General features: G+C 40.0%; 2 protein-coding genes across 2 annotated transcripts; both read left to right on the top strand.

Moving 5' to 3' along the window:
* Nucleotides 1–1,889: 1,889 nt before the first annotated feature.
* LOC141714460 (uncharacterized) lies at nucleotides 1,890–2,276 on the top strand. The gene has a single exon (XM_074517979.1). It carries the CDS (start codon nucleotides 1,890–1,892, stop codon nucleotides 2,274–2,276), a length of 387 nt encoding a protein of 128 aa, XP_074374080.1.
* A 7,696-nt stretch (nucleotides 2,277–9,972) lies between these two features.
* LOC141710825 (F-box/LRR-repeat protein At4g14096-like) lies at nucleotides 9,973–11,388 on the top strand. Its single transcript, XM_074513346.1, has 3 exons — nucleotides 9,973–10,701; nucleotides 10,796–10,942; nucleotides 11,026–11,388. The coding sequence occupies exons 1-3, from the start codon at nucleotides 10,558–10,560 to the stop codon at nucleotides 11,293–11,295; spliced, it is 561 nt and encodes a 186-aa protein (XP_074369447.1). The 5' UTR covers nucleotides 9,973–10,557; the 3' UTR covers nucleotides 11,296–11,388.
* The last annotated feature ends 1,233 nt before the right edge of the window (nucleotides 11,389–12,621 follow it).

Genomic DNA, 12,621 nt, shown 5'->3' with positions numbered 1-12,621 from the left:
ATCAAATTAGCTGGAAAAGACTTTGTATGGATGTCAGAATGTGAAGAGGCTTTCAAAAGAATCAAGGAGCAACTGGGAAACCCTCCCATGTTATCAAAGCCGTTAGACGGGGAGTCTCTAATACTGTACCTTGCAGTGTCTGAATATTCTATCAGTGCAGTTCTGGTTAGAGAAGAAGATGGGTAGCAATCACCAGTGTACTACGTGAGCAAGCGGTTACACGACGCTGAAACTCGCTACACAAGTATGGAGAAACTGGTTTACGCCCTGATTCTTGCATCAAGAAAATTGCGACCGTATTTTCAAGCCCATAGAGTTGAAGTTCGCACAGCATACCCGCTGCGACAGGTCCTGCACAAACCAGAATCATCAGGCAAAATACTGAAATGGGCTGTGGAGTTGGGATAGTTTGATTTGGAATATGTACCTCGAACAGCGATAAAAGGGCAAGCCTTAGCCGATTTTTTGTTGGAATTTGATTCTGAAATTTGTGATAAAGCTTTGGTAATGCTACATCCGCCTCGTTCTGAGGAGTCTTTGGAAGAATTTCCGCATCCTTGGTGGATCTTGCATGTGGATGGGGCGGTTAACAATGGAGGAGCAGGTGCGGGTATAGTACTTGTGTCTCCGGAGGGTCACCATCTGATGAGCGCCATTCATTTCAAGTTTTATGCAACCAATAATAATGCGGAATATGAGGCGCTGATTAATGGCCTGAAAATCGCTTTGGAAATGGGGGTGCGGAACTTGATTGCAAGGAGTGACTCCGAGTTGGTAGTGAATCAGGTGAACGGGGGATTTCAAGCGCGAGGCCCACGAATAGAATTATACTTGAGATGTACGCAGCGCCTGATTGGAATGTTCAAAGAGATTAGATTGGAATGTGTTCCGCGGGAGAAGAACAGTAATGTGGATGCTCTGGCAAAAATGGGGTCGCAACAAGAGGCTGCGTTGTTAGGATCCATCCCCCTTAAAATCCAGGAGATTCCTAGTATCCCAGAGGTAGAAACTATGCGAGTGGATGAGGCTCCCAAGGAGACATGGATGACGCCCATTTTAGCCTACATTCACAAGGGAACACTCCCGAGGATAAGTTTATGGCTCGCCAACTCCGCTATCAGGCTGCAAGATACGTGATATACGACGAAGTCTTGTACAAGAGAGGGTTCAACCAACCTCTGCTTAGGTGTGTTGAAGAAGAAGAAGGAAATTACATCCTAAGAGAGGTGCATGAAGGAATCTGTGGCAATCACTCGGGGGGTAGTTCGTTGGCAATGAAAGTTTTGCGCTAAGGGTATTATTGGCCCATAATGAGAGAAGATGCTACAAATTTCGTCAGGGCATGTGATCGCTGCCAGCGCTTTGCAAACTACTCGTCTATGCCGGCGACACTCTTGACGCCTATGGCAAGCCCGTGGCCGTTTGCCATGTGGGGAATTGATCTTATCGGGGAGTTGCTGAAAGCTAAAGGAGACGTCAAATATGCAGTGGTTGCGGTCGATTACTTTACTAAATGGGCGGAAGCTATGCCACTGGGTACTATTACCGCAAAGAAAATCAGAGATTTTATTTTCAACTCAATTGTATGTAGGTTTGGAATCCCTTACAAGCTTGTCTCCGATAATGGAAAGCAGTTTGATAGCAAGGAGTTGCGACAACTATGTGAGGAGTTGAAAATCAAGAAGGAGTTTGCGGCGGTCTATCATCCTCAAAGCAATGGACAAACAGAAGCTGTTAACAAAATAATAAAGCATACCCTCAAAACTAAGCTGGAGGAACGTAAAGGGAATTGGCCTGAAGAACTCCCAAAGGTGATGTGGTCATACAACACTACGCCGCGATCTACTACGGGAGAAACGCCGTTTATGCTGACTTACGGCTACGAAGCTATGGTCCCCGTGGAAGTTGGATCGGGATCACTTCACAGAGATTGTTACGGGAAAGAAGATGCCGAGGTTAATCAAAGGCTTCATTTAGATCTCTTAGAGGAGACGAGGGAAAATTCTCAGCTAAGGCTAGCGGCATATCAGCAGCGCGCTGCAAGGTATTATAACAAGAAGGTAAAAGGACAATTGCTGAAGGTGGGGGATTTGGTACTTAGGAAAATGATGCCCAATACAAGGAACCCCCAGCATGGAGTGTTTGGAGCTAATTGGGAAGGACCGTACAGAATAAAGTCCATCCTGTGGAAGGGGACTTATCACCTTAAAGATATGGACGGGAAGCTAATTCCGCGAGCTTGGAATGCGGAACATCTCCGAAAGTATTACCAGTAAGACGTGGCTTTGGCCCCTTGCGTATTTCTTTTATCATTTTGGGTTATGCCTAGATTATAGACTAGAATTAAATAAATTCCTCCTAGCCTAGGGGGGTAGTGCATGTACTACTTACCTTAGGACTAGTTGAAGGGTCATTTTTTAGAAATAATTTCCCCACAGAGCATAGTAGCCGTGGGACTGGTGCACTTTTGACATCAGAGCGCATTATAAATAAAATTTTGAAACTTTCCAAAAGGATATTTGCTCAGTTTGCATGATCTCATGACGCGTCCTAAGTAAAGGGCGCGCCCTAAGCTAGGGTTTTATATGAATGGAACTCGAGTAAAATGTGCTATTTTCAAGGACGCGCCCAAGTTATCTTGGTTGATGCTCTTTCAGTTGAATGTTTCTTTAATTTTGACAAAACATAACTAAAAAAAAAGGGGAAGACAGGTTCTTACTGAGAACACGTCCTGCCTGAGGTATGAAGTATTTCTTTGAGATAAATTTAGGCGCGTCAAAATATTAGAACGCGCCCCATTGTGCTTTGTGCCTTGACTAAATACACAAGTATAGCATAGTACCATGCTCATGTACTTTCCAAAACAAATAAAGACGCGTTCAACTAGACAGGACGCGCCCACAACGGACATTTGCTTGATCTGTGATAGCAGAAAAGATAACAACAATATTTCAAATGTCATGTGTCCTCAACATAAGACGCGCCCATATAAATGACAGAACATAATATTTAAGTAAAAATTTGCATGGTTAAGGCAGAGAAGCTTCATGAAAAGTGCAAGCGAATAAAGTCCAAAAATAGTCATTACAATTTGCAAGGCTTCAAGGGGCCCGCACCCTTAAAGTAGTTCAAGTACATAAAAAACAGAGGACGCGTCCTAGGCAGGAGGCACGTCCTGAGGTTTGTCTTGATCATCCGCAGGGGGAGGTTGAGTCTGAAGCGGAGTAGGAGCAGGGGACGCGTCTTCTTCCTTTAAGCCTAGAAAAATCCTCTTATTCTTGATGGAGTCCGCGGCCCTGACCCTGAAATCATTTACCCATATCTGGGTATCTGCATCAAACTTTGAGAATGTATACTCTGGGTCGTTGGCAATGAACCCAGAGCACCATTCTTCAAACCCAGCCTGGAAGCCGTGCTGATAAACTAGCTTTTTCTCCTCTGTCCATCCATGCAGCCTATCATCATTCAGGGTGTCGAGCTCCAGCTGCATGGTGGAGTTCAGGGCGATGACGCTGTCCATTTGCTTTTCCATTGCGGAGATATTGCCTTCCAAAACAGCTTTTTCTGTTTCTAGACGCGTCCTCTCCCCCTCCAGGCGTCTGATTTCAGCATCTTTTTCTTGGGCAAGCAGGGCAATGTATTTTTCCAGAGATTTAACTTTGTCTTCGGCCTGGCTCTTCACAGTATCTATAACAGCAAGACGCGTCCTGAGCCTGGCGGCCATGTTAGCACTCTGCCTGGCATGCAGGTGAAGCTCAGCTGCAGCCCTCACCATGGCCTCCTCTGTTTGCTGCTCTGTTCTAAAAGTCCAACCTCTGACTTCATCCTCTGTGAAATGCCCAACAGAGGACGCGCCCAGGTATCTGAGAACGAAAGACTGGTCATCAGGAACTACCTTTTGACGCTTCAAGGGCGCATCCTCCACCTTCTCGGGAATGTCGAATGCGGTAGTGTCGATTATCTTTGGTGGAGGAGAAGGAGTTGCAACAGGAGGTGGGGTTTTTGCCTTTGAATCAACCTTTGTAGGAGCCTGTTTCCTTGCCCTTAGTTTTTTGGAAGCCCCAATTGTGAATCCTTTGGACAATGACGAGCCGCCCCATGTGGAGGAAGAGGAAACGGACTTGTACCCACTCGATGAGGAGGCTTATAGGGCCAAAAATTGGATCGAGGCATGCAATTGGATGGAGGATACTGAACCGTGGAGATTGGTGAACTCTCATCCGGATCCGTACTTCCTTCCGATCTTGAATTTGGGCAACAACACGCCCGATGGAAAATAGAAAAAATCCGGATGGAATGGCGGTAAGCTTGTTAAATATGATCGGATTGCCGATATTGTAAACTTGAGGCCTCGTGAGGGTTGTAATATGGACCAAATACGCATCGAATATATGAAGGGTTGGGTTTCACACCTAACGGGAGGGACGAAGAGGGAACGCGGGACATATTTTGCAAGATTTCGTCTCAACGATGGCTCGAATACGATTCCCGTTACCATTTGGAATGACTCCAACCCTTACCCTTGGAAATTTACGGAAGGCCATATCCGTGATGGTTGTGTACTTGTTCTCTACCATATTGCATGCTTCGTGGATACTACGCAAGGAGTTGCTCAACACCGGTTATCCGGTGGTCTTTCTAATATACTAGGTATTTTTGGTTAGGACCAATATATTTCATAAAATTTAGTGGATTGTATTGATCGTGTAATTTTCATTCGAATCTATGTATTTTCATTGAATTTTATATGAATTTATATGAATCTTATATGAATTAAAGTATGAAATTTGAGATTGAAAGTGTACCTAAAAATTTGAGATTGAAAAGTAAAATTTACAAGTCGAACTATACATTACAAATTGTTATGAAATGTATTGAAAAGTTTTTTTTCAATATTTGGACAAGCGTTGACTTTCGTTGACTTTTTTAAGGAATTTTCAATTTAACGTAAAAAATGAAAAAAAATAATTTTTTTTTGAAAATCACTCATTACCATATTTTAAGACTTTTGAGAGTAGTTTAGATTAGTGGAAGTTAGTTTAGGACTAACTTCCAAAAATTAAGCAATTTCAACAGAAGATTAATTTGCACATACTCTGTTTCCCCTGTCTTTTGCTCTGTTTTCAGGGGCAAAAAACAAAACTGATGGACCGCGGAAATTTTCCGCGGTTGGGGCCATTAAATTGTTTTTTTGCAGATTGAAAACAGAGCAGCCAGGAAATTCACAACCAAATTCACAACCAAATCCACAACCAAATTCCACCAAAATCCCAACACCTACAACACCAAAATCCACCAAATTCCACCAAAATCTACCAAATTCCACCAAAATCCACAACAACCCAAAATACTGAAAAATAACAAAAATCCAACAAAATTAAACAACGTCAAACCAAACAAACCAAATAAACCAAATAAAACCCGACAACATAAAATGAAATCCAACTACATAATTCAACAACCTAAAATCAAATGAAATCCAACTACATAATCCGACAACCTAAAATGAAATGCAATCCAACTACATAATCCGACAAACTAAAACACTATGAAATTCAACTACGAAGCCTCGTGACGCCTACGCATACGAATCCCGGGAATCCCCCTTGCCTTCCCTAACTGAAGCTCCCTGGCTATCCGTTACCTAAATGTATCCACCTCCTCCTGCGACCAATTTGGTACCCCAGCTAAGTCATATCCTTGTGTGAAGTAGTCCATGTACTTCATCACATAAACACCACAATCATTAGAGTTTCGTTGCTTTGGCCTGGACGGTAGAGCTAGGACCTCGGCTGAAGTAGGGTCAAGCCCCTCGACTGGGTGTACCATATGCAATAGCCTCGGCAACAACCATGATTGTAATGAAATTATGATCCGAGAATGAATATAATATACAATTGGTAAGGACTATATAGAAGACAGTAATAGTAGAGGAACATATCACCACTCGTATATTCTCACGATAATCCGACTCGTCATTCATTGAATCTATGATAAGACCTTCAAATCGTCTAGTACCGAACATGAACAAAACCCAATGCACATCTCCGACACAATATGGGATGAATATGTAGTCCGCCTCGAGAACGGAAGGACCAACAGTAGCACTGAAAAACCCGGTAAAGCTACGTAATGCTTTATTCCATGCCCTCTGCAATATATCTCCACCGACCCTCGATGCTTTTCTGATTTTCTTCACATGTCCTTTCCCAAGAACCATGAAGTAGGGATCCATGAAATAATAGACGGGTTTCCTCTCCCATATACCTCCAGTGTGAATCTCCTCCTCCCGAGTCCTTAGCAATCCCTGCAAGTATATATGAATGCAACAAGTAAAATAAATACAACAAGTAAAATTAATGCAACAAGTAAAATAAATGCAAAAACTAAAATATATTAGACAACGAACAATACCATATAAGTGTATATGATCCTGTCATCAACCCATGTTCCTGGAGCCAAACTCTGCATAGCTGATGCATGGACGTGATAGTCCTGAACACTAAGACCACCGGGATTCCTCGGCGCCATCCCAAAGCCCCATCCCCAATCTGAATATATAGCATTCTTCTTTGTCATGCTGAGACTCTTAATGATACTCCACTTCTCCTCTTTCATCCTGCGGGATGCAAGCTTCGCGGGCCTACTAGATGAGGCAATAGCCTGGGGTGGCTGAGACACATGCTGGGATGGCTGTGTCATGTCAACGACATCCTGGGCAGGAATGGCTGGAATGTCAAAGTCGTCAGCCAAAGGTGCAATGAAATCTGATTTTATGTTCTGAAATGTGGGAGGTCTGTAGGCGGGTCCTTTGATCTTCTTCATCAACCGAGAGAATGGTGTGAGGAAGGTAGCAGAAATCCTCTCAAACTCCTCCACAAACTCAGGAGGAACCCTAGCATCCAGCTGCTTCAACATATTAAGCCCGGCAACCATCTACAAACAAAAACAAGCAAACATTTTTTCATTAATTCCACAAGGATATCATATCATCAAGATGAAATACGTGTGAATGCAAATTTTGTAGTGTGTGGGGGTGTAATGTGAAATATGCATATTTGTAAAACACTTACAACTTCATAGCCCTTGAGGCTATCATACAACTCCCTCGTCTTGTACTGCTGCTGAGGCTGTGGATCGGGCTTCCCTATGCGCATACGAGATATATCAGCATACCACGCCATGTAATCAGCCTCCGAAGCTATGTCTACCGAGTCATCAATAAGGCCATCCAAATCTGAACAGAACCTGGCCCATTTGCCAATATCAATAAACCACCGCACCGGCCAATCCTCCTCTGTAAACGTGGCATCCTTAGCCCCCCCTGTAACCAACCATGTTCACCGGTGCCCGTGGAATCTGGGGACTAGAACCAAACTGTCTCGACACCCTGTCCGGATGCTGCCACTCGACCACGTCGTAACATACAAGGGGAACTCGACCGCACCCAGCTAACTGTGCCTGTATTATCTCGTTGTCCATAACATCCTCGAACCTAGCATACGGCCTCCTTACCACCTCATCACCAGCAACACCATCAAACTCACCCCTATAGAACGGTAAGCTGTGGTGAGGGCCTGACATCCTGCGCTTCTTCGAAACCCCGACATGAGTATCACTAGCATAGGCCCATCCCTCAGCAACCGGATAATCCTCTTGACCGGGAGATCGTAAAGGCACGCCAATACGAGGAAATCTCTCGTAAGACCAAACCTGTAACACCCAGACACAACAAGCAATGCTCTTGCTGCCCTTCCTTGCAGCAATCTCCAAACCCCGGTATATATGAGCTAACACAGCTGCACCCCAAGCATAATAAGGAATCTCCCGCATATTAATCAATGGGTGCATATACCGAACATGAACAAAAGAGCGGTTGATGCTGGGGAAGAGGATACAACCCATAATGAATAGCAGATACGCCTTGGTATGTACAACCGTGGCATATTGTGCTTCTCAGGCTTCTGTGCACCATATCTCTCAAACAACCACCCCAGCTTGATGTTATTCCGATACAAAGCCTCCTTCACCTCCTCCTCAGTCAAAGGCTCAAACCAATTATTAGCAAAATACGCCGCCTTGTTCTCTACCACCCCACAAGTCAGCGCATCCCCCTGAACTGGCACCCCTAAAATAAACCCTACATCCTCCAATATAACAGTCATCTCCCCTTGCCTCGTGAAGAAAGTGTTGGTCTCAGGTCTCCAACGCTCCACCAAAGCAGATATCAACCGAGTGTCAGTAGCCAAGACAACAGCAGGGTCTGCAAAAATCCCAAACCCAAGCATGTGTAGCAATTCCCGCTGTGGTCTCCTTAACTTCCACAAGTGCAATGACTTGTTCCCCGAATAGCTCTGCAATTCATCTCTCCCTGCACCATCCCAAACATCCTCACTGACGTGATACCGATTATCCCAAATAATATTATGCGCGTTAGGACCCGGCAACATATTTCCGAAATCATCAAAATTATCCATACCTGAAAATATTGCCAACAAAATTCATTAATCACCACAATAAAAACATCACAAAGTACACAATAAAAACAATCACCACATATATAAACACCAAGTTCACAATACATTCGAAATAACTACCCATTATTTGCAACAAAATTATATGTTAATTGCATCCATACTTTTACACTAACATAACTCGAATTTAACACTAAATTTATCATTACAAATTCGAATTATATATAAATTAAATTAAAATTCGAAGTATAAATAAATTAAGGGTGGGTTAATAATTCGATTCATCCTACAAATTATCCTAAAATTTCGAATTTACTATTTAACACTAAAATTATCACGAATAATCCTAAAATAAAATTAATCCTACATATTCGAATTATCACTAAAATTGTATTGTAACACTAAAATTCGATTTATAAATAAAATAAGGGTTAATAATTCGCATTATCCTAAATATTATCCTAAAAAATGGATTTTACTATTTAGCACTAAAAATATCACGAATAATTCTAAATTTATTCATAAATTATCACGAATTTATCCTAAATTTATTCGAAATTTATTCCAAAATATCCTAAATTTATTCCAAAATATTTGAATTAACACTAATATTTGAATTAAAAATAAAAATTCGAATTTAATACAATAAATTAATTCTAAATTAACACTAATTTTAATTCCACAAGGATATTAAAAATTCAAATTAAAAATGCAAATTCGAATTAAAATAATAAATTCGATTATTAAAATTTCGAATGGAAATTGTAAATACGAATTAACATTAAAATTCGAATTTAATATACTAAATTAATTCTAAATTAACACTAATTTATCCTAAAAATCGAATTAAATAAATTCCAAATTATGAACCTTAGAAATTCTAAAAATTCGAATTTAATCATAGTACGATTCATATGTTAATTCATTACAAAGATTCATACATAAATTAACCCTAAAAATTTGAATTACATAAACAAAATCAGATATAGAACAAGAAAAATACATAAATTTATATCAATAAAACTGTAAATAACAAAAAAGAATCGAATATATACCTTAATGACGAAAAAGGTGAATGATTTAAGCTTTTGGATTGCCGGGTTCTTGCTTGATGCTTCTGCTGCTTCTGCTGCTTCTGCTGGAATCTTCTGCGGCTGCTGTGTGATGTGCGGCTGTGTTTGTGTTTGTATATTGTTAAGAGTCTGTGTTTGCTAGGGATTAGGCAAAAAAAAATGACACCAACTGCGAAAATTTTCCGCGGCCCGTGGCTAGGGATATATTAGTAATTTCTATGGACCGCAGAAAATTTCAGCGGTCCACTGTGATCTCAGCCTTCTATTTCTCCATCCAACGGTTACAATTATGTTTGTTGTCAACCGGTCTACAACAAACGTTTGTTGTAGACCGGCCCCCTTATTTAAAATCCAAATTGAATACCCCATGATTTCTAAAATCCATAAAAATCTTTCAAAATCCCAATTGAATACACTCCCTTAATTTCAAGTTTAAAGAGTTTTATGAGTTGGGGCGAGATATTTACATGTGTGCAAGTGTTGAAATTTTACGACTGAATTGCAAGATTTTGGTTGATGTGCCAGAGAATATTGGGTTTTCAAGGCTTAAGCTTCTTGAATTTATTTTTGTTAAGTTTTCGAGCTTTGAGTCGGTTGAGAAGCTTTTGTTGAATTGTCCTTTGCTCGAAGATTTGGTTATTGAGAGCTGCAAATGGATTACCGGCTGTTGCTCAAGTATATGTGGATCTATGTTGAAGAATTTGACATTAGATTCACGGATGACCTCTTTCTTTTTTAGAAAGGCCTTGATTTAAGCATCTTCTCAAGAATGACAGGGATACCAGTAAGTGACTCTATTTTTTTTTACCGATTGATGGTATCTATCTCATATCCCTTTCTTGTGCAAAGAGCTTATTCGAGCGCAGCGGAGTAACGAAAAAGAATAGCCACTTCCTTCACTTGTTCATGTTGAAAAAGTCAAGCCTAAGGTTTCGATCGATACACCAGCTCTACAGACTCTCAATATTGGAGAATTTATATCCGAAGATATATCGATAAAGGAACAATTGATGTTTCTCACAACTGCTTCAGTTGACGTTGCGCTGAGATTAGAACGCTCTATGGAAAGCAGAGCATACAGTGATATCATGTTTGGGCTTCTCAACAAAATCTATCATGTCAAGTATCTGACATTATCCGAAAATACTCTGAGAGTTAGTCTCGTATCTAAATTTTAAATAGTACGAACTATCGTTCATATTTCCTGCGGATTTATATGACTTTCTGTTTTACCTTTTTATTATATAGGTCCTCACTCATGCATCTGTATATTGTTTCCCTACATTCCATAACTTGACTGTGTTGGAGCTTCTTTTTGATACACCGTCTTGTTGGACGTTACTGCGGCACATACTTGCGAGATCACCAAACCTTCAAAGTCTTGTATTTCCAAACGTGAGTTGTTAAAATTAGATTGATGAATTTTCTAAAAATATTCTAATTGTATAATTCGAAACTTTTCCTTCTTTTGTTCTTAGGGACTTGTTGGTATGTCTTCCTCCGGAAGCTCCTTTTCGTGGAGTCCTTCGGAACTAGTTCCAGAATGCTTATTCTCACATCTTAAAATAATAGAAATTAGAGAAATCCTAGGAAATAACGAGGAGTTATTACTTCTTAAATACTTGCTAGAGTACGGGAGATCTTTGAGAAGGATATCAATTGATGTGCCGAAATATGCAAAGATCCGGAAGGAACTTGTAAAGCTTCGTAGAGGCTCAAAAACTTGCAAGCTTGATCTTATATTTTAAAATGATAAAAAAGTGTTATAATATGAGGTATACATTCTGCATTGAGCTTAGTTTTATTAAAAATATATTAGGTGATGCTGCATCCTTTTTATATTTGTACATTATAATCTCAACTTTTGAGCATGGGTTGTAAAATTTATTAGATGCATTGTTCAACAACGACAGTTGATTGCTTGTGTGATTGTTTTGATCTCTGAATGGATAATCTTAGGAACTCATTTATCTATAGAAATAAAAGTTAACATGGTTACCAAAACGTAAGCTTGTAAACGAACCGAGCTGGTCGTTAAGCTCGCTCGAGTTCGTTCGAGTTTGAGCTCGATAAGCTCGGTTCGACAGCCTACCGAACTCGAGTTCGACCCAATTTTTTGGTATGTTAAGCTTAACGAACGAACTGTTGTTCGACTTGTGTTCGGCTAGAGTTCGTGAAGGAATTTACGGATGAGCGGAAGCGTGAAATAATATTTATTCTGTAAAAACCATATACCACACATATAGAAAAACGTATAAAAGGGAAAAACTGAGGAATCAAAATCATACCTCATGAATCGAAGCTTTATAAAATTGGAGTGCTAGCAGTTGCTCCTCAATGTGTGAAGCACTCTACCGGTATCCACCAAGAACGATCCTCTTCGATGAACCTTTTATATAACCGAGCTTTTATAAAATGGAGTTTTTGGGAGAGAGAGAGAGAGGAAGATGATGGAGGCTAGAGTTTTCACAAAACCAAAATTGTGTTAATAGAATGAGCCATCTCATTCTATTTATAGGGCTCTCCTAGAGTTTTATAATATATCTTTATATATATTAACCCCCACATTTTATCTTCATAAAATGCTTTAATAATAATTAAAACTATTTTAATCATTATTTCTTTTTCTTAACTATTTAGAAAATAATTCTCTCTCTCATTATTTCATCAAAGAAAATATTCTTTTGTGGTGTGACCCTGTAGGTTCAATATTATGCCGGTAGTAGAAATAAATAATAATAAACTTTTATTAATTATTTACATGAATACTAAAATTCACTAAATATAATTAACTGATTAATTATATTTATTCTACATCGTGAGTGATGCTTCTCAACATATCGCGACTATCCGGATAATATGAATTTACTGCTTAGAATATCAAGAACCTGTAAGTGACTAGTTACCGTACAATGAATTCCTTCTACCCTTATAATATCCCGAATAAATACAAGGCATGGATCTCGTGTCAGGCCTATCAAATTTAATCATATGATTTCTTATTCATAATGCAAAGTTCATATTAATGCAAATTAGAAACTCCTTTCTAATTTCATACACTCTGGCCAGAGATT

This window comes from Apium graveolens, chromosome 3 (genome assembly GCF_009905375.1).
Source record: "Apium graveolens cultivar Ventura chromosome 3, ASM990537v1, whole genome shotgun sequence".
Classification (NCBI taxonomy): domain Eukaryota; kingdom Viridiplantae; phylum Streptophyta; class Magnoliopsida; order Apiales; family Apiaceae; genus Apium; species Apium graveolens.
Note: the sequence above shows the minus strand (reverse complement) of the source record. Positions and strands in the feature narration are given on the sequence as shown.